General features: G+C 46.4%; 2 protein-coding genes across 2 annotated transcripts; both read right to left on the reverse strand.

Moving 5' to 3' along the window:
- Positions 1 to 222: 222 nt before the first annotated feature.
- Positions 223 to 4711, reverse strand: LOC123093797 (uncharacterized). The gene is made up of 6 exons (XM_044515851.1): positions 4216 to 4711; positions 2530 to 2807; positions 2044 to 2415; positions 1443 to 1919; positions 1277 to 1355; positions 223 to 1157 (listed from the first exon to the last, which is right to left on the reverse strand). Exons 1-6 carry the CDS (start codon positions 4370 to 4372, stop codon positions 445 to 447), a joined length of 2076 nt encoding a protein of 691 aa, XP_044371786.1. The 5' UTR covers positions 4373 to 4711; the 3' UTR covers positions 223 to 444.
- A 5723-nt stretch (positions 4712 to 10434) lies between these two features.
- Positions 10435 to 14730, reverse strand: LOC123093798 (uncharacterized). The gene is made up of 3 exons (XM_044515852.1): positions 13812 to 14730; positions 12871 to 12939; positions 10435 to 12758 (listed from the first exon to the last, which is right to left on the reverse strand). The coding sequence occupies exons 1-2, from the start codon at positions 14728 to 14730 to the stop codon at positions 12935 to 12937; spliced, it is 924 nt and encodes a 307-aa protein (XP_044371787.1). The 3' UTR covers positions 10435 to 12758; positions 12871 to 12934.
- Between the last annotated feature and the right edge of the window lie 5229 nt (positions 14731 to 19959).

Here is a 19959-nt window from a genome sequence, read left to right on the forward strand (position 1 = left end):
CTCTGTGTGAGCTGGCCATTTTCTAGTTTGCTTTCAGACTTTAAGACCTTGTTGAACCTCTTTTTTATTTATATATGTGGTCGTATGCATAGTTTAGATGCAGAGGCCGGGGTGTCCCCCTTTTTGAAAAGAAAAAAGAAAAAAAAACACTGAATACAATTTTGCAGGAAAAAATACGCTGAATACAATTTGTATGTATATATCCATATGTATATGTATATGTATATCTGCACTTACAATTCATATATATAAACAATATGTTTTGATACAAGTTAATGCACGTACGTGCAAATCGTGACGACACCCTCCAGTCTCACACCCGGTTAATCAACAGACGCAAGCGCCGCTACTGATCGAGCTTACAGTAGAAGAAACAAACAAATAGTGTTACAATAAGTAGTCATTCATGATCAGAGACAGTCGAATCGAAAGACGTGCGACCTTTCAGAAGTGATTGCACGGCCCTGGGGCGCGGACGGCCGCCAATGCAGAGGTTAGAAACGCCCATTTCCCACTCAAAAACATGCTGGAAATGCCCTTGCTCCCCTTGCCGGGGAGCCCGAGCTGCCACGAGCTGCTGCACCCGCCGTCGCAACCCCGTCGTCCCGGCTTCGCCTTCTTCCTCGCCATCTCTTCTTCTCGCTCGGCTACGGCTTCCTTGGGTGCGAGGAGGAGTGACACGATCTGCAGCAGCTCACTCACTGTCGCCTCCGGCCTCTGGCGCTGCGGTGATGGCGGCCTCCTCATCGTCGGGAATTTGCCCCTGATGAGTGCCTTCACCTTGCCAAAGACGGAGACCCTGCTACTGCTACTACCACTACCGCTAACTTTGGACGTGACGGGGAGATAATGGAACTTCTCGATCGCCTTGCTGACCTCGCTCGCTGCTGGATTCAGGTGGAAGCTGACCTTCTTCGGGGGCTCGATGCGGTGGAAGAATGTCTTCGCCGCGCCGACCCGCGAGACAAAGAGCCCGCGCTGCACGTCGACCTTCCCGTACAGGTCGAAGGACGCGTTGGGGTCGGTGTTGTCGTCGCCGTCGTTGCCGAAACCAATAGCAAGAGCGAAGTCGTCAGGCTGGGATTGCGAGAAGATGGGGGCCGTGTCGATGCCGCCTTCGTCAGTGGTATGATCGGTCATGTGGTGACCGGCTTCTCCTGCAGTCTAACACCCAGTTAGTGCATGCGTGAAGCCTACCTCTGAACGAGAGCTAGTGAAGCCAACTGGATCGCTCCAATTAATGGAGCGCATATGTTACAGCCAAAATTTTAAGTACCTGAATTCTCTGCGGTATCTTGTATAGGATAGTGCGTGATGCCTTCTGCTGGATTGCTTTCATCTCCTTCCACCACGATCTGCTTCAGGAAAATTGGTGCTTGTGATTAGCAACGAAATATATCTTGAACACATACCAAACTATATATTGTGGAAGCAAGTTATACCTCTCCAAGATCATTGTTCACCAGCTTGACACCTCTGAGGTTCTCCACCGGCCGCTTCTTCTCTTCCTTGAACTCCTGCATGTCACTGATCTCAACCAGCCTGCCGGGTTCGTCGTCACGCCTCGTCATTGACGCGCCAATGCCGCACATATGGTAGAAATTGTCGACCTCCTCCTTCGCCTTCGCCGCGCCGAGATCAACGAGAGAGGACAACTCGTTCATGTAGTGGCCGCCGCCACTGCTGGTGCCGGCACCTAACCACATATCAGGGTAGCTGCTACTGCCGGAGCCATTGATCAGCTCCTGAGATGCCGAGGCCACTGACAGGAACTCCTGGAGAATGTCAACCTCGTTGGGGTTGCTCTGGAGTATGCCGGTTTTCGTGTCGAGGCTGACATCGTGTGGGAAATCCTCCACCTCCAATGGCGGCAGGGTCAACCTGTGCTGCAGCCTTGCACACTCCAGTGCAACATCCACCTGCATCGACGTGTATATGCATTAAGCACCCAAAAATTTACTGCATTTGAGCTGAATATATTACTACCTGAAGTCTGAAACAGTAGCGTTATTTCTGTATACATCTGTAATTCAGTATATGTACCTTGGATGGAAGGCATGAGAAGTTGGAGGCAGCAGCTGGGTTCATGAAGTAGGGGTTGGTGGCGTTGAAGGCGTCTTCACTCAAGAACTGCATCCACCTGCCGTCCTCCTGAGGCATGCCGCCTATCATCTGCATCCCGAACCCACCCCCATGCATGGATCCTGAAGTCATTGGGGCCTCCGTCGGGAACGAGAAGCTGCTGCTCTCGAAGTCATCACCACCACCTCTTCCATCACACGGTGTTGGGGAGCGCTCGACGCTGCTCGGAGTCCACTGAGGCGGCTCGCCGTGGTACTGCGCCGCGCCGTAGTGCTCCATGATCTTCGGCCCGGGTGCCGTCTTCTTGAAAATCCGACACAATGCATACGCGTCCTGTATACAAAACCATGTTTGTTAGTCTGAGCAATATGTGGAATTAACCTCAAATGATTACGTCATGATTTTCCCCCAGTGTAGGTAGAACTGTAGTAGGGAGTAATGTGGTACCTGTAAGCCGTTGTCGATCTCGCATTCCCTCTCGTCGAGGCGGTACTCGTGCATGACCCAGTCGGTGCGAGACCCATGCGGGGCACGGCCACGGTAGTACACAAGGGTCTTCTTCATACCAACTGCACGCTTCTGCGAATTCACTTTGCGGTCTTTCCCGGTTGCCTTCCAGTACCCGGCTTTGGTTGCGCGGTTCGTCCTCGATCCGTTCGGGTACTTGCGGTCTCGCGGGCTGAAGAAGTACCATTCCAGGTCTTTGCTTGGGAGGAATGACTTTTCTGAAATTTAAAGGTAAGGGAGAAGTCATGCTTACAGTACAGCACATATATATTAAGATAGACAGTCTTCTATGAGTAGGTGTACCTTAACCATGATTAGAGCTAATTGCACAACCCAAATGTGCCTATCGACCATTATATATAGCTAGCCTACCATCGTTCAAAAGAAAAACTAGACAACACTTTATATGCATTAATTATCTTATCTTGGAAGCTGTGCAACTTTTGTTCATCTGCTTGACTTCTGCAACTTTTTTTCATCTTCTTGACTTGACTTAGGTCATCTTTCAACTCGCGTTCTCAATTTATTTTCTGGTATTGTCACTCACGAAAGAAGAACAAATTAATTCTCTTTATTTAATTTGAAATCGTTTTTTTCAGTACCAGTTTCACGCAATGCACTCAGCAGGGTGATTTTTAGCAAACGATCAAGCTCGAAAGCAAATTGCAAGTGGATAAAGAGAATATATCTTTTCTTCAAATCTCTGCGTGATTGTGACATGATCCAAAATATATAGGCTTTAGCTTTGTTGCCGCTGTGATAAAGGATTTCTTTCCCTTTCAAGTAGCCCAATGCAGGGACAGAGACATTACGTGATGGCCTTTACACTTAGGAGAATTTTGACATAAGTATGGGAAGATTAATTTCTTTCAACAAAAAGGAGCAAGATCTATCAATATCACACCTTTCGGTGTGCATAAAATGTTTGAAAGTAGATACAAGTTCCTAAGTATAGTTAACACAAACAGAGCGCTAGGATTCATGGGGACGGTACACTAAACTATACATGTACAGGTTTCTTTCATGAAAGCATTTTATGGGTGGAAACCAAATATTCTAAAAATGCATTAATTCATGCAGATATTAAGTTAGAGTAGCATTGAACAAGGGCCAGTTAATATTATTAGATCAATATAATAGGACGATGAAGTGCTCATCAAGAAGGGAACTTCTGATTATTCTTTCCTGAAGAATTGGCACAGGCATTTCTTGGGAGGGATAGTGGTACAAGAATTGAATAAGATTGCTTAATGTCTTCACAACAGGGCATCCAAAACAAATATCAGAGTGGTGTACGTGTAGGTGCTTTCCTTGAAGAACAAGGTGTATGCAGTGCAAAATCCCATAATTAATCCACGGAAGACTTATAACAGAGTAATTCAAACAGCTATCTATCAAAAAGAGCAATTTAACTAATTAACTGCTAGTTTGGAACGCTTATATCCCCTTGTCCCCAAAATTTCTACTGAAGTTGATCGGAAAGTTAGCTACGCGGACCTTGTTCTCTGATGGGAATTAACTGCTGATGGACATAGGGTTTTGGATTGAAATATTCTAATCAGGAGCTAGCTTGAGCTAATTAATGTCTATACAAACAACTCTATTAGGAAGAGGAAAATCACGCACCTGGCAGGTCCCAGGGCTCGCACTTGTAAAGATCAACCTCCGGGATGATCTCGAGCTCAATCTGCCTCCCGTTGATCTTGCTCTTAAGGTAGTAGATGATGAGCTCCTCGTCGGTTGGGTGAAACCGGAAGCCCGGCGGCAGACTCACCGGCGCCATCAATCTGCTTACTTCCTCTTCCTCCGAGAGCTCCCACCGCAAAAGGATCGACGCTTGGAGCGGAGCTAGGCAGGCAGGCAGGCAGGCAGGCAGGGCTCTCCAAAGCTAAAATGCGGACAGCCACACCAGCCCTGCTAGAACAGCCAGCCAGCTATGGCCAGCAATGAATCGTCGTCGGCTACAAATGTACAAAACCTGCAAATTGCAATGAGACGCACACACACACATGAGTCATCATAGAAAGTAGAAACCAAGCAATTCAGATGAGCAGCAGAGATCGATCGATGCATGAGGAGGAGGAGGGGGAGGAGGAGAGGAGGCCGACCTTGGGGGCTGATGGCTAATGGCGCCCAGGGGGAGAGGAGGAAGAAGGGAGAGGGAGGGAGGGAGGGAAAGGGGCAGAGGGGGTGAGCATGCTTTATAGCGAAGCTTGAGGGATTATTTTGTGTGCAAACAACGCTGGGATTCTTCTCGTCTTTCACAAGCTCTCCCTGTCCCTGTCTCTGTCCCTCCCTTGGGTCCTTTGCTTTTGCTTTGTGCTGCGTCAGGCTCGCTCGGATGCATGGCTTTTGTGTATGGGATGGAAATGAAATATCCCAATCTTCTCCGCTTGTCTTTGGCTGGCCGAGCCAAAGCCGCCTGCATGCCTAGCCGTCTAGCTACGGCCTGGCTGCGGCCGGCCTCCTGCCTGCGTGTGTAGTGTAGGAGGTGCATGCGGCGCGGCGATGGGGGGAGATGCCATTGGCCGGCTGGCTGCCGTGTGGGCCCGTGAGGGAGAAGGAGAGGCCTAGTCAGCACCCGTTGGAATGGGGGAGGGCCCCAAGGTTGGTACTCGATTCCCGCCCGCGCTTTTTCCATGCCCGGCGCGCCGCCCTCCCCCTCCCAACTTCGCTTTGACGGTTTACGTCACGTTCATACACGCGGCCCCATGTAGATCTTGCCGGGCGGGAGCATGCATGCATGCATGCATGCCTCGGCCGGCGTGCCCGGCACTCCAGATTACTCGTAGTGATTAGCGGCCAATGCATGTAGATGTGGTGCTAGCTAGACCATCTTTTGCCAGCACTGATTAACTGTCTCTCAACTGAGTGGAATGCACTGGCGCCAATGTTGCATGCCTGCATGCGTGCCATGGACTGTAGGAGTAACATGTTAAAGTAGATCAACTGGTGTGTTGTTCTGGTTGCTCGATCGATCTGGAGTTGATGCCAATCTAGGCAATGCTCACAGTGCCTTATGTGAGTACGTGATGGCTGCAAGCATGTATGTCGGCATTGCCACCCTGGTCCCTGGAGACACTGTCAAAAATAAGAAGAGAGAATTCAGTAGTGCTGTGCTGCACCTGCACTGCATTCTGCATATGAGTGTTCTGGCTGAATATAGATGTAACTAACGGAGTGCAAGGACTAATTAAGAAACGGGTAAAAATAGCTGGCTTGGTGGAATTCATTTTCAGAAAACTAGCGACCAGTGGATGGAGCCGCCGGCCGGCTGGTTCACATCTGACATCATTAGCGGATAAATCCCATCTGTTCCAACAACACTAGCTAGATATTCCAAAGTGCGAGTTAGACATGCCGATGTTAGTTTAGAGAGACATGTTAACGATAATTAGCAGATAATGTTGGTGTTGATAAAGGTTGTGCCGCCAGCACCGGAAACCCAGGAGGCCGATAAAGAGCTAGCGCGCTCACACTGTCCACACTGGAAGGACCCGGAAAAGGCCTCTGTTGGAGCCAGCCGGTGACGAGGAGAACAGTCATCCGAATCCGAAGGCCCCACTAAACACACAAAAGATTTCGTTGGTTCACACATCTGACCGATCGCTCATGGATTTTTGTGGTAAAAATTAACCAGCACTTGAAAACGGGCACCGTCCTTTTACCAAAGTCGGCAGGATGGAACCAATTTTTTCCTGGTGAACTGATGAGGAAAAACGACGTGCACATACATAAATAAAGGATAAAGGAAACAAGGTCAAAATCAGGAGCATTAAGCATATATGTAAGTCTTGTCAGCTGAATAAGATGGATGGGTCTCTGTCTCTCTGATAGTAACCCCGTTCTCCGTCTAACGACAACTCAGCTGCTGCTAACTAAAATCAAGCTGCGCTCCTCCAATCGGCTCTCGGCAGCGTGCGACGAGCTAATGATGGCGACCATCTCTCTCATTCTCTCAGCCCCGAGAAGGGCAGCTAGCTAGCAAAATTACAAAAAGAGACCAGCGGCTGCTACTAAAGGCAGGCGGTGACATGATCCGGCAACTGTACTATGATGGCCCAGGCTTTCGACACGTTTCCCCCTGCTATTTTGCCATTGCTACAGCCTATTCCTACGTACGTACTCCCTCTGTTCTGAATTACTTGTCTTAGATTTGTCTAGATACGGATGTATCTAGCACTAAAATAAGTCTAGATACATCTGTATCTAGACAAATCCAAGACAAGTAATTTAGAACGGAGAGCTGGGTCCCCGGCGCTTTTCCAACTTGCGGCTGCTGCTGAAATCTGAATGGTGTGTGTGTCTGTGGGCATCGCTTGTGGGCCACTTTTCCTTTATATCAATCCATCCCATCTCATCTTTAGGTTCCTTTCTCCTTTCCGGGTTCATGCTTCTCCCCGCCACCCCTCACACCACAGCCACACCGCCCGCGCCCGCCCGGGGGTGGTATCTCCTCTCCTACGCCCTAACTGAACCATCCCTTCCACCTCCGCCTATCCTACATACGCAGCGCCTATTATACGTACAACGCTAGCCGTGTTCAGTTAATTACCGGCCGGAGCGCCTGGTGAAGGTTAGTTACCATCACTAGATTACAGCAAATTATACTAGTAGAACCATCCCATCCATCAGACTATTCCCTTTTTTGTTGGTAATGGAAATAGCCCATGCTTTGGTTTGACGACATTCATGGAACAGTTAATCAAACTTAGACTAACTGACTAGCCACTAGGTTAGGTTAATTACCATCACTAGCTAGATTTACTATGTGACATTGGCCGACGCAAAAGGTTGAACGAGGGAGTACAGTAAGTGTGGCACAGTGGCGTCATGGATCGGCGGTGAAACCGGTCGGTAGATCCGACAGCTTAGAGTAAACGGGAATGAAGGGCGCACATGACGCAATTCATTTAGAATTTGAAAGCGGGGTGATTTATCTAGTGCTGGCGTCCCTAATCTAATGAAAAACGCTAAAGTACGCGTGATCGGCCAGCTCGATTAGCAAAGGAGGCCCGGACCTCCACATCTTCACATGGCTTTAAGGAATATGAGCAGGCAAAAGGGGGAATTTAACCCACCCTGGACCCAGCAGATCAGATCGTGTGTAATCGTTGATCGTAATGATGCCAGAGACAAAACCCGCCTACGTACTCATCAGACCAATGATTACGGTCTAAATTACATGTGTTCTATTCTAGTATGGTAATATTCAACTGGAACTGTTCGTCGCATTTCCTGGCTTTCCGAAGAATAATCCATCTTCCTTTGCCTTTAGAGTATATATGTCTTAAATCAAAGTCGAGGCATAATTCGATAAACGAACCCGAGTCACCCTCCTAAGGCCCTGTTTGGATCACCGTTTTCCTTCTAAATACCCTTGTAAAAAATACATGTTCCATTTCCAGACGGAATTTGTTCAGCGGGCAGTAAGATACATGTGTAAATTATAACTTATACACCTCTGTATTAAATTACATCGATTCCAAGCACGATCTAAACTCTAAAGTTCAGAGAGACAGCTATGTGACAGGCCACTAGTTGGGATAACAAAGATAAATTAAATTAACGATCGGCAATAGATTAGCCGGGGTAGGAATAATCCTTACAACTTTGGGGGTGGTATTGGGATCAGACCTTGAGTGCCCGCATTGCCATACATCCGTGGAGATATGGGTGGCCTCTGCGAGCTGCAAGCAAAGTATACCACTTCAACCCGGGTACACAAAAAAATAACTGCATGCGATTAAGATATGCCGAGACATATTCCGTTCAAAAGCGCCTCACGAAAAGTTGTTTAATCACAAAGGGTTGCAGAGCTCAATGGCAGTGTCGGTTCTGATTAGAGGAGAAGAGGAATCACGCAGAGGAAGAAGAAAAGAAGGCCTCAACAGTGTAGCCGAAAGGGTAGGCCACCCCCAACTTTCGAACCCCAAAAGGAGGCTGTTGTGCGCAAGTATCTCGGGGCTTCCTCGAGAATCGATCTGCCGCTGCCCAAACAGGCCGGGAGGGATGTCTGAACACCAGATGATGAAGCAATACGATACGAATAATGTAGTAGATGACAGGGAAATGCACGTATGCTTTATCTGTTTGCGGTGTAGACGGAGAAAGCTGATCAACTTATATATGGGAAATGAAGTTTATATATGTGTTCCTCCTGTAGCAGTCCGAAAACTCCGTGTTCCGTTCCCACCGGTGTCATTTGCTTGACTGTGATGATTAAAATCCATAGGGGTATAGGACCATATATAAGTACCCCGTAAAGTAAAGCAGTCTAGGGCTTTAGGCAACTTGCAAACATTTTGCTTATGTCAGGTTCAGTCACTATCTGAAGCTTTTACGGGTTTACTACTCTCTGATTCGTCGGCCCTAGGCAAGTCTAGATATAAATTCTGTTTAGCATGAAATGCTATATTCCAGAACAGTAATAATCAGTTAGAGAACTTTCTTGGAAACAGGGTACTAACGGTAAGAATCAAAGCTCCAAAGGTGAGGTTCACTTGTAATAATAAATATGTATGGTTAGCTAACGGAAGATGTGTCAGATTTACTCTATAAAATGGCATTGCAGACACTGTTGCGTACATGTAAACATACTGCATATTCTTCAAAGAAATTTTACAGACACAGAAAAAAGTAAGGATTCATGGTCTGGTCATCAGATTTGACTTACCAGTCCTGACAAAGTACTGAACTCAGCACCTGATGACCGATACTTCATAGTCTTTGTGATAAGGCTCGAGCCAATCAACTGCAGGTTTGTGTTCACTAGAAAAAAGATAACAACAAAGGGTGTGCTGCTGAGATAAGAATTCAGAGACTACGTTTGTGAGCGGGTATAAAAACCCGTACTACCATGCTAGCGTCTTCAACAACTTCATAGCACTATAGCAGCAACAAACATAGATCATTAGTTATAACTAGAATTAGCTTTTAGATCTGCTACTGCTTACTGGGAAACACATGTTTTAATGATAACAGAACATGTGACTACCTTATGCTCTTTGGATTTTAAGCCTAGATCCTAGTAAATATATATTTCATCGCTTGAGGCAGTAACTGTAACAACAAGACTGTCAATTTAGAGAACAGGGAACAGGATGGAAAGCAAACGTAAGTACTAGAGCACACACAAGGGGAGAAAACAAACGTGCGTCCTTGATATTCTCATAGTATATCTTGTTTTACACAGATCAGATAAGAATAACTTGGATGAGCAAATAAGTTCACAAAAAGATGCATGCCTACTGCCTACGGAGCTTGAAGCAGAACAAGCAAAAGCACAAAACGTGGGGAAAACATGACAAAAATGCAGTCTTGAGCACAGGAAAAGGAATTATGGAACTGAGGTCAACATCGAACGGAAAGTTGGGCTATTCCCTTTAATCATTGGATACTTCAAATAAATTTGTAAGACATGATGAGGGAACTTGCACATGTTTAACATGCTTGTATATCTCATGATGAAACTGTGAGAAAGCAAGAAATCTTGTTAGGTTCTTTTTTGAGTATCAAATCTTGTTGGCTTCAAAATTTCTCCAACCTGACATCGTAACAATTTAGCGTTTACTGTATGATACAGTTCAATATGAAATTAGGAACATGCTGTGTGACCGCTGTCTTGATTTTACTATTGATGGAAAATTATCTTTTACGAAACAACTGCGCTGAAAGGCTAAAGTATATTTGCAGATAACCGTTTCTAAGCAGAAAAGATCAGCTGCTTAAGTGGTCGGTTCCTCTTGAAAGAAGTAACGTCATGATACCAGCATCAGGGTATCCAGCACCATGAAAGGCGAAAAGGATGATAAGGATAAAAAGAAGCAGTCGTTTTCAGTTCTGCTGCAAAACAAAATGGCACCATTGTAAGTACTAGTACCTCATAATTAGCTGCATGAACTCATAGTGAGGATAAAGATGAAGTCAAAAGAGGTCAGATGTAGGATACAACGTCAAAAGAAGCTGCCTGAACTCATCATAGTGAGGATAAAGATGTAGTGAGATGCATATGGGCTTTCGATCCTATTTTTCAGCCATCTGTCCCCATATAACATGATCTGCTGAATTAAGTTCATGAAGAGTTGGCAGTCATAGTGGTGTGTAAAAGGTTCACACTGAAGCATTGTCCACTTTTTACTTACCATGGAATACATTTCAATTACGCATTCGCATTACTTGTTCCAAAATTACAAGTGCTAGAGCACTGTTAAGAATAGTATGTGTTATTTAATAATACATTTAAGTTCCAGTTGTAAAATAAATAGGACTTGCCATCGAGTACTGCTAATGCCTCACAACACAACTCAAGCAAAAGAAGTTGTATTTAACTGTAGACAGCAGCAGCTCCAGTTTTCTGAACAGAAGTATAAAGTTAACGGCCACTGCAATTTCAAGTTGCTTCCACAATGAGACCCTCCACAGCAAGTTCATAAGTCATAACTACCATGTTGGTATGCAGCTGCTTTCGAGAGCAGTTACAACTTTTTCATCATAGACTGAAGGTTTTACGAACAGAGCATTAACACCTCCAACAACTAAGTGATTTTACCCGAGTGACCAAGTTGCAAAGGCCTTGTTCCAAAAGCCAGATTATGCACTAAATAGTACCCAATTAAAATGCCCCACTAACGCACTGAATACCGTTGCACTCTCACACATTTTCGTTACATATGAGTCACTTTCAGGTTCTGAGTACAGTTGGAGAGAGCAGTTTCTCCCTCTAAAACTAGTTACAAACCGCAAATTTTAGTTTGTAATACCTCCAAATTTCCTCCTGGGTTGATCTTGGCAGTCAGCAGACACCAGTTGCAGAAATTGTAAAATTTATAAAGAAAAGCTAGCTAAAACACAAAGCCAGAGGTCTACACAAATATTTGTTTAAAACTGCCTTAGTCACCACAGTTAGCACAGCCATGCCCACCAACTCGTGCAACGCTGCATGATAACTGCAGAATGCAGAATACAGAAGTTGTGTTGGGCCTTACCAGCTAGATTTCATATACCTTATTCCACTCTGTTTACCCTCCATCCATCATAAACATGCTGTACCTTTAATTGTGTGAGTTACACATTCATAAATAAAACTTGAAACAACATTACATATTCATCATGTAGCAAATGCGTGGTTGAGATACCCCAAGAAGAATAAGATGAATATAATCATGGATCAAATGGAAAATAATACCTTCAAGCACACCTAAATTATATTCACGAAGTTATGAGCATGGTAATATGCATGCATAGCAGCGCACATGTCTTGATAACAATAAAACAGGGACAGATTACATAGCTTTTTCTTCTACAACAAACGGACTTAACTAGAAAGTTCTGACGGCACACATAGGGATCGCGTTTATGTCCTAAATACAATCAGAAAACCCCATTCCCGTATAAATACAGTGTAGTAGCTTGAGCACATCATAAAACAGAGAACATAATCAACCACTTAGCATTTTATATTAAAAGGTATGTGCTCCATACAATTTGTTTTAGTTACTAAGCATTTATGCTAAAAGATTTGCATAAGCATGGTGAACAGTGGCATCATGGCATGACCAGTAACGACACAAGTATACCAGCAGCCTGGAAGTATTGTGAACTATGCCTGTGTGTGTGCCGCAGATCACTGGGAAATGGTATAAGAGACTATTTGTTGAGTCTGTCCAAATATACTAGTTCAGAAGTCATTTTATCACTGATGAGACAGAGTTGCGTCAGAGATGAGTGAAAACAGTTGAAGGTATATGTTTTCTTCAAACTGACATTACAGAGCTAACACATAACAATATAACTAGTGAAAACACACTTAATTCAGAGAACTTTTCTGCACTGACAGGTACAAAGGCCATTTATCATTTCCTAGCTTCATCCATTCCAAGATAAAATATACTACCACGAATCATCCCATATACTCACCTCGTTAGTGCCGCGCTGCGATGCTACTATATCAAAACCTAATGAGTAGTGTGCTTCCAGGGCAAACCTCACACCAATTAAGTGTTGGAACTTCTGGGCTTTCGCCTGTATAAAAGAATAATGCCTGGAAAATCTCAAAGGCCCATGTATACAGTATACTTCTCTCCTTGCCACTTTCTACCGGTCAGTGGTCAGTTCGTTTATCCTCTTTCTCTTGTGTTGTATCAAATACAATAGCTAATTCAAATGCCCTACATCAAGAAGGACAGTCTTCTGTTCAGTGAAGCATATAAGATGTCCTTCATTAATACTAGTACAAAACAGCAAGAAAAACTTTGAGCAATAATAATGATTAAAACATACCACGCAACAGTTTCTTTTTCCTGCTAGTTTTGCTCATCAAATATCTTGTTGATGCCTCCGTTCGTCATTCTGCAAACCAAGACGGTGTTCATAACAAACATGACCGTTACTTTTTTTGTTCAGATGGCAATAAAAATGTATATAATGAGATGAAAAATATGGAAAATCAAGTAGTGATTACATCTGTGCAGAATGAATCCAGATAAGTTTTTGTATATTAATAACAATTAAAAGTTTAGGAATGTTGACAGCACAGATTCTAAAACGAAGTCTAAGGAAATTTCTCCTCAAATGGTATGCTGGTACCATACATAGTACTACATTTGGCTACAAACAGGTCTAAACACCGTTACTTGAATGCATATCCCCTGCCTTTACAGTGTTCATTCAAACTCCTCCATCTAACAAGTGTCGGTTCGAGATATGGTGTCAGGGTTTTTCTGACAACATCCCACCATCACCAGTTCATCTGTTCTGTTAGAAGGACGCCCGCTGCATAAATGCTACACAATTCACTGTTCTTTTTCCTTGCTATGGCGGTATGGCCTCAAGAACCAAGAACTGTTTTATCAGCAGATATGCGAGTTACACAGCAAAGTATAGAATATAACAACTATAATTGCTACCCTCCCATTGCACACCGTCGCCTGACACTCTTGAATTAAGTCTAGTAACGTCTGAAGTTGGCCATTCAGATTCAGACCATACTAAACAAAAGAATACTACCATAAGACCCTAGGTCTTAGCCGTTTCCAAATTAATAAAGGGGCATGTCCAATTTACAGGGGCATGCCCTCACACAACTTCACTATATTAACAATCATCGCACTCTTGTGGTAAAGATATGAAATCAGACTGCCAAGCAAGTACCGACGTATAACAGGACACTTCATTCAGGTAGTAAAATACACAAGAAGCAAGTAGCAGTCAAGCAAGGTTACCTGCGGCCGTATTGAGACTGAGATACTTGGAGATCTTGGTGGTGAGGTTGCGCATGTCAGTGAAGTCTTTTCCGGCAACAAGCTTGCCCACTCCTCGCAGCGTCTTCTTCCTCGAGTCAACAGCAATCACCACTTCCATCTCACCAGAGGAGCATGCCTTGGACAGCAGGTACACAACATCATCATCCATACTCATTGCGGGTAAACCCGTGTTGAGGACTGGCAGCAACGTCACCTCCGTGGGCTCACTGTCACTGATACTGCCTGGCGTCCATGGCAGCAGCTTGGAATGTATTGGCCCGACGATAATCTCATCGACATCCGGTGCAGCCAGGGCTCCAGTCCTCCCATGACAGAATGGAATCAGGATCGGCATGCTCCATGTGGTGGCCCTCCAGCCACCACAGCGGGGTTCAGGGCGTGGCTTCTGGTGGAACCTCGGCGGTACTCCTCGGAGGTCACCACGTTCTCCCTTCTTGGCAGGCCAGTTTCCATCTCGATGTGCTTGATGCAATCTTTGCTTGGGCTGACGGTGATGTCCCGGATCGGGAAGGAACAGCGCTTGTGGTAGGCGTAAGATAGCCTTTTCCCCCTCGCAGGCGGCGGCAGAGGCACGTCCTGGAGCACGGGACTTTCGTCGAACACGTTGAAGGCGAGGATACCGCGCGGGCCTCCGAGCGTGATCCGTGCGGCGTGTAGAGGAAGTAGTCGAAGCAGCGCAAGCGTAGCCGCGCGTAGCGGAGCAGCACGAGGTCGGCGTCGGCCTCCGCGGCGACGACCCTGGGCGCCCCCGCGAAGTCGGCGGCGCCGAGGCCGAGGCCTGGGCCATGGACGGATTCGTGGCGGGCAGAACGAAACAGAACACAGAACGACAGACGAACCACACGAGAGATATACTGAACAGCAACAGTGAATCCATTGATCAATCTGAAACCATATGCATCACATCCCACTCCACACCACGAGACATCACATCGGTAACCCTAACAATGGCTAACACCGGCACCGGACTAACACGCGAGAGCGCGGCCTAGCCGCCGAATCCGTAGAGGGTGCGTCCCTGTCGCTTGAGCGCGTAGACGACGTCCATGGCGGTGACGGTCTTGCGGCGGGCGTGCTCGGTGTAGGTGACGGCGTCGCGGATGACGTTCTCGAGGAAGATCTTGAGCACGCCGCGGGTCTCCTCGTAGATGAGCCCGGAGATGCGCTTCACGCCGCCCCTGCGCGCGAGACGCCGGATCGCCGGCTTGGTGATGCCCTGGATGTTGTCGCGGAGCACCTTCCGGTGGCGCTTGGCGCCGCCCTTGCCCAGCCCCTTGCCTCCCTTGCCGCGCCCCGACATTGCTGAGCTCCCAACGGAACGAAGAGGTTGAGCTGCTTGGAGGTGGAGGATTTGGGATTGGGGATCTTTTGGTGTGGAGAAGATGCGGTGGTGGGGTGTATTTATGGCGGCAGACAGGTGGGGACTTTCGGCCGTTCGGCGCGCGATGTCAAAACGAGAGGGGCGCGATCCGTGGGACTGGGGAATGCGGGGATGTGATTGGTTGGTAGTGGGAAGGCCGGATCCGTGACGTGGCAGCGCGTGTTTATGTTTTTTCTTTTCTTTTTGAGAAACCGCAGAGCCTGTTTAGGGCATGTACAATGGTTCTATCTTAGCAATGCCACGTAGGATAAATGATGAGGTGGATGAAAGAGAAATCATAAGAGAAGGCTTGTCTTCTCTTAATTAAGAGAAGGCAAGAGATGATCTCTTAGCATAATATGTCTCACCACAATTTTAGGAATAACTAGTTATTGATGATAAGGCTAAAAAATGACTCATTGTAGACATGTTTTTCTGTCATCTCTAAATTACATGCAAGATTTAAGATAAGACTACCTTATCGACCATTGTACATGCCCTTATGTGAGGAATGCGTGCTCGTTTCGGGAGGCCTGGGTACTGGCTTATTCGTTTATGTTTTGAACATTTTTTTAATATATGTTTTGAACATTTTTTTAGGGGAACGTCGCTGCCAATTTATTAACTAAGTGGCCTCAGCCACAACAATGTCATGAATACAAGTAGGAGGAACAGAAAACCAGGTCTTGCACAACTTATTTAGGCAGCCATCCCTAGCTAGATTATGTGCCGCGCGATTCGCGGAACGCCTAGCCCAATGCACACGAAAATCCTCCCGAGAGTTAAGAAGCTCCTTAATCTCTTCTATGAGGGGGCCGTACCGGGATCTAGCTAGCTCGGTCGAAGATAACGTTTGTTTGACTCCCAGATTGTCTGTCTCCAAGACAATCCTCCGAGCGCCCACCTCAATCGCCAGCTGGACGCCGCGCTGACAAGCCAACAGCTCTGCATGTTCTGGATCCGACACGGATGGAAAAAAAATGGCATGAGCCTCCCACGAACCTGCCATGATGATCGCGTACGACCGCTCCACCGCCTCCTGAGCCATCCACCTTCGCTGTCGCTCCATCGACATTAAGTTTAAGCCACCCTTGGTCCGGGGGGCGCCACTCCTCCGTTGGCGTTCCTCCTTGTGTGGTAACCGGTGGAGCATGGACCATAGCCCATTCATCCAGCAGTGCCCAGACACGATCAACCAGGGATCTAGCGTCCTCAATGAGCTTTCCGTCTCTTGTCGCATTTCTTGCTAGCCACATGTGATAAAGCACCATCATAAAGACAGCCTTATTCGCATCAGATGCTTTGCCAAACCAGTCCAGCATCCATCGGCCTAGCTGATTTTGTGTATGGATTGTCTATGGCACCGAGAACATGTTGTGTATGGATTGTCTATGGCACCGAGAACATGTCATCTCCTCTATCTGCATTAACCACTGACCACACGTGCTGAGCATGGGGACACTTCCAAAACCGATGGATGGATGTCTCTTCCCTTCCGCAAACCGGGCACCTGACGCCTAGTTTAACATGACGTCGTTGCAGCTCGGCCCCTACGGCCAGACCATTCCGGGCCAATCTCCAGGCGTGTATTTTAACTTTGCCTGGGACGTTGGTATCCCAAAGCTCAATCCATCCCTGATGCGCTGTGACTGATGATGAGGACTCTGGCGCCCCAGAACGGAAGCGTTTAATTTCCATAGCAAGATGATAGGCTGAGCGTACTGTGAATACCCCATTTTTAGTGTTATTCCATGCTGGGTAGTCAGCACACCCATTACCGCCTACTGGGACCTTCAGGACGTCGCTTATATCAACTGGCAACATCACCCGTTCAAGGGTCTGCACATCCCATGCCCTTCCAGAGTAATCAAGCAAATCCGCCACTGTAGCTATGTTCGTTTTGTCAAGCGCACCCAGCGGCCGACGAGACCCGGCCCTGGGTATCCATGCGTCCGTCCATGCATCGACTGACCTGCCATCCCCAATGCGCCACACCAGCCCACACTGTAGCAGTTCTCGGCCAAACAGAATGCTCTTCCATGTGAAAGAGCTATTTTTGGGGCAGCCCGCGTGAAGAAAATCAGTATTCTGAAAATAGCGCGCCTTCAGTACTCGAGCACAAAGAGATTCCGGATTGATGAGTAACCTCCATGCTTGCTTAGCGAGTAGGGCCTGGTTAAAAGCCTCAAAATCCCGAAAACCCATGCCCCCTAACCTCTTGCTACGACACATTTTATCCCATCCAATCCAATGAACTTTACGTTTTCCATGCTCCACTCCCCACCAAAATTTTGAAGAAATAGATGTCAGGTTCCGGCACGTTGTTTTGGCAAACTGGAAGCAGCTCATGGAAAAGGTGGGGGTCGCTTGTAGAACTGACTTCACGAGCACCTCTCTGCCCGCTTTGGAGAGGCCTTGTCCTTTCCAACCATGAGTTTTTGCAGCTGACCGCTCTGTCACGTATTTAAAGCAACCATCTTTCGAGCGACCAACCAGTGTTGGTAGCCCTAGATATCTCTCATTGAGAGCCTCATCTGCAATACCAATTACACTTTTTAAAGTAGCTTTCCTCGTAACATCACACCCCTTCCGAAAGAAGATGGAAGATTTATCAAAATTAACTTTCTGCCCTGAGGCTGACTCATAAACATTTAGTATATTGTGGAGCTCAAGCAAACTATCCTCAGTCGCCTCAAGAAAAACAATACTGTCATCCGCAAATAGAAGGTGAGTAATGTGAGGGCCGCCCCTCCCAAACTCTACCCCCTTAATCCGTTGTTCCTCTTGGGCTTTCTTCAAGAGTGTGGAGAAGCCTTCCACACAAAAGAGAAAGAGATAGGGGGATAGAGGATCCCCCTGCCGCAAGCCTCGTGATGGCGAGAACAACTCAGAAGTGTCTCCATTAAGACGCACGGAGAATTTAACTGATTTAACACAACGCAAAATAGTATGAATCCAATTTAGAGAAAAGCCCATCCGCTCCATCATCTTCTCAAGGAAGACCCATTCAACCCTGTCGTACGCCTTCATCATGTCTAGCTTGACTCCACAAAGTGCCTTTTTCCGTTCCCTCTTCCGAATGGCGTGTGTGCACTCGTAAGTTATAAGGACATTATCTGTGATTAACCGACCGGGGACAAAGGCACTCTGTTCCTCAGAAATCAGCACCGGTAGAATGGTCTTCAGCCTGTTCGCCAAAACTTTTGCAGCTATCTTGTAGAGTACATTGCATAGACTGATTGGCCTGAATTGTGAGAGCAGCTCCGGTACTTTAACCTTGGGGATCAGGACCAATACAGTGTTGTTGAAGTCGTCCGGAAAATCCTTTCCGTCCAAGAATCCTATAACTGCATCACACACTTCATCTTTTACCAAAGACCAGTGTCTTTGGTAGAATAACGCCGGCAGGCCGTCCGGACCCGGCGCCTTCGTCGGACCCATTTGAAATAGAGCACGCTCGATCTCTTCGCTAGTCCATCTAGCCATAAGTCTTGTTTTGAACATTTTGTTAAATACAAGTATATCATGAACGTTTTTTGCATACACTATAAACGTTTTTCTAAAAGAATGAAGCAATTTTAAGCTATATGAATTGTATAAACATTTTTTGAAAAATTTACGACCATAGTTTTTGAAAACATGCGAACATTTTTTTAGTTACTACACCCTCCCTCCCATAATATAATATTGTTTTTCAAGCTTGGAAAACGATCTTATATTGTGGGATACAGGGAGTAATTTTTTGTATATTTTATTAAAAAATAAAATGCCAAAAAGGTTTTTTCAAATATATGAACATTTTTAAAATATTTTGAACAATTTTCTTTAATGATTTCAGCATTTTCTAAAAGATGTATGAACATTTTTTTAATGTGTGATGAATGTTTTTAAAATTTGATGTAATTTAAATTTAAAAAATATATATTTCGAAGATATGAACAAAGTAGAAAAAAATCAAACGGAAAAAAAGGAACGAAAAACATTCACGTAACTAACCCAGGCTATCCTATTGGGTCGGCTCATTATAGCCTCCCTTGAGGCGAGTCTAGCATCCGACTCGCTTGAGGCGATGTAGAGGCGCGGCTAAGATAGTGTAACGCCCCGGTTTCGATGCGTCAGGTGTCTGCCAGTTATTCACCGTTGTTGCCATGTCATTTGCTTGTGTGTTGTATTTTATCATGTCATCATGTGCATTGCATTGCATACGTGTTCGTCTCATGCATCCGAGCATTTTCCCCGTTGTCCGTTTTGCAATCCGGCGCTCCTATGCCCTCCGACGTTCCCCTTTCGTCTCTCGTTGTGAGTGGGTGTTAAACTTTCTCGTAATGGCCCGAGGTTTGTCAAGTGGCCTTGGTATACCACCGGTAGACCGTCTGTCAAGTTTCGTGCCATTTGGAGGTCGTTTGGTACTCCAACGGTTAACCGGGTAACCGTAAAGCCTCCTTCTCTTTGCAGCCCAACACCCCTTCCAAACTGGCCGAAAACCCATCTAACTCCCCTCCATGCTCTCGGTCGTTCGATCACGATCGCGTGGCCGAAAACCGCTCCTCGTTTGGACTCTCCTAGCTCCCTCTACCTATATATAAGCCCCTCCCCCGAAAATTCCGCAGTCCAAACCCCCGAAACCCTAAAAACCGTCCTCCGCCGCGCCGGACACGTCCGCGCCGCCGCGCCCCAGCCAATCAGAGGCCGCCGCGTGGCCTCCCGCGCCGCCCCCGCCGCCGCGGCTCGTGGAGCCCATCGCGG

The sequence above is a fragment of the Triticum aestivum genome, chromosome 4B (genome assembly GCF_018294505.1).
Source record: "Triticum aestivum cultivar Chinese Spring chromosome 4B, IWGSC CS RefSeq v2.1, whole genome shotgun sequence".
Lineage (NCBI taxonomy): Eukaryota > Viridiplantae > Streptophyta > Magnoliopsida > Poales > Poaceae > Triticum > Triticum aestivum.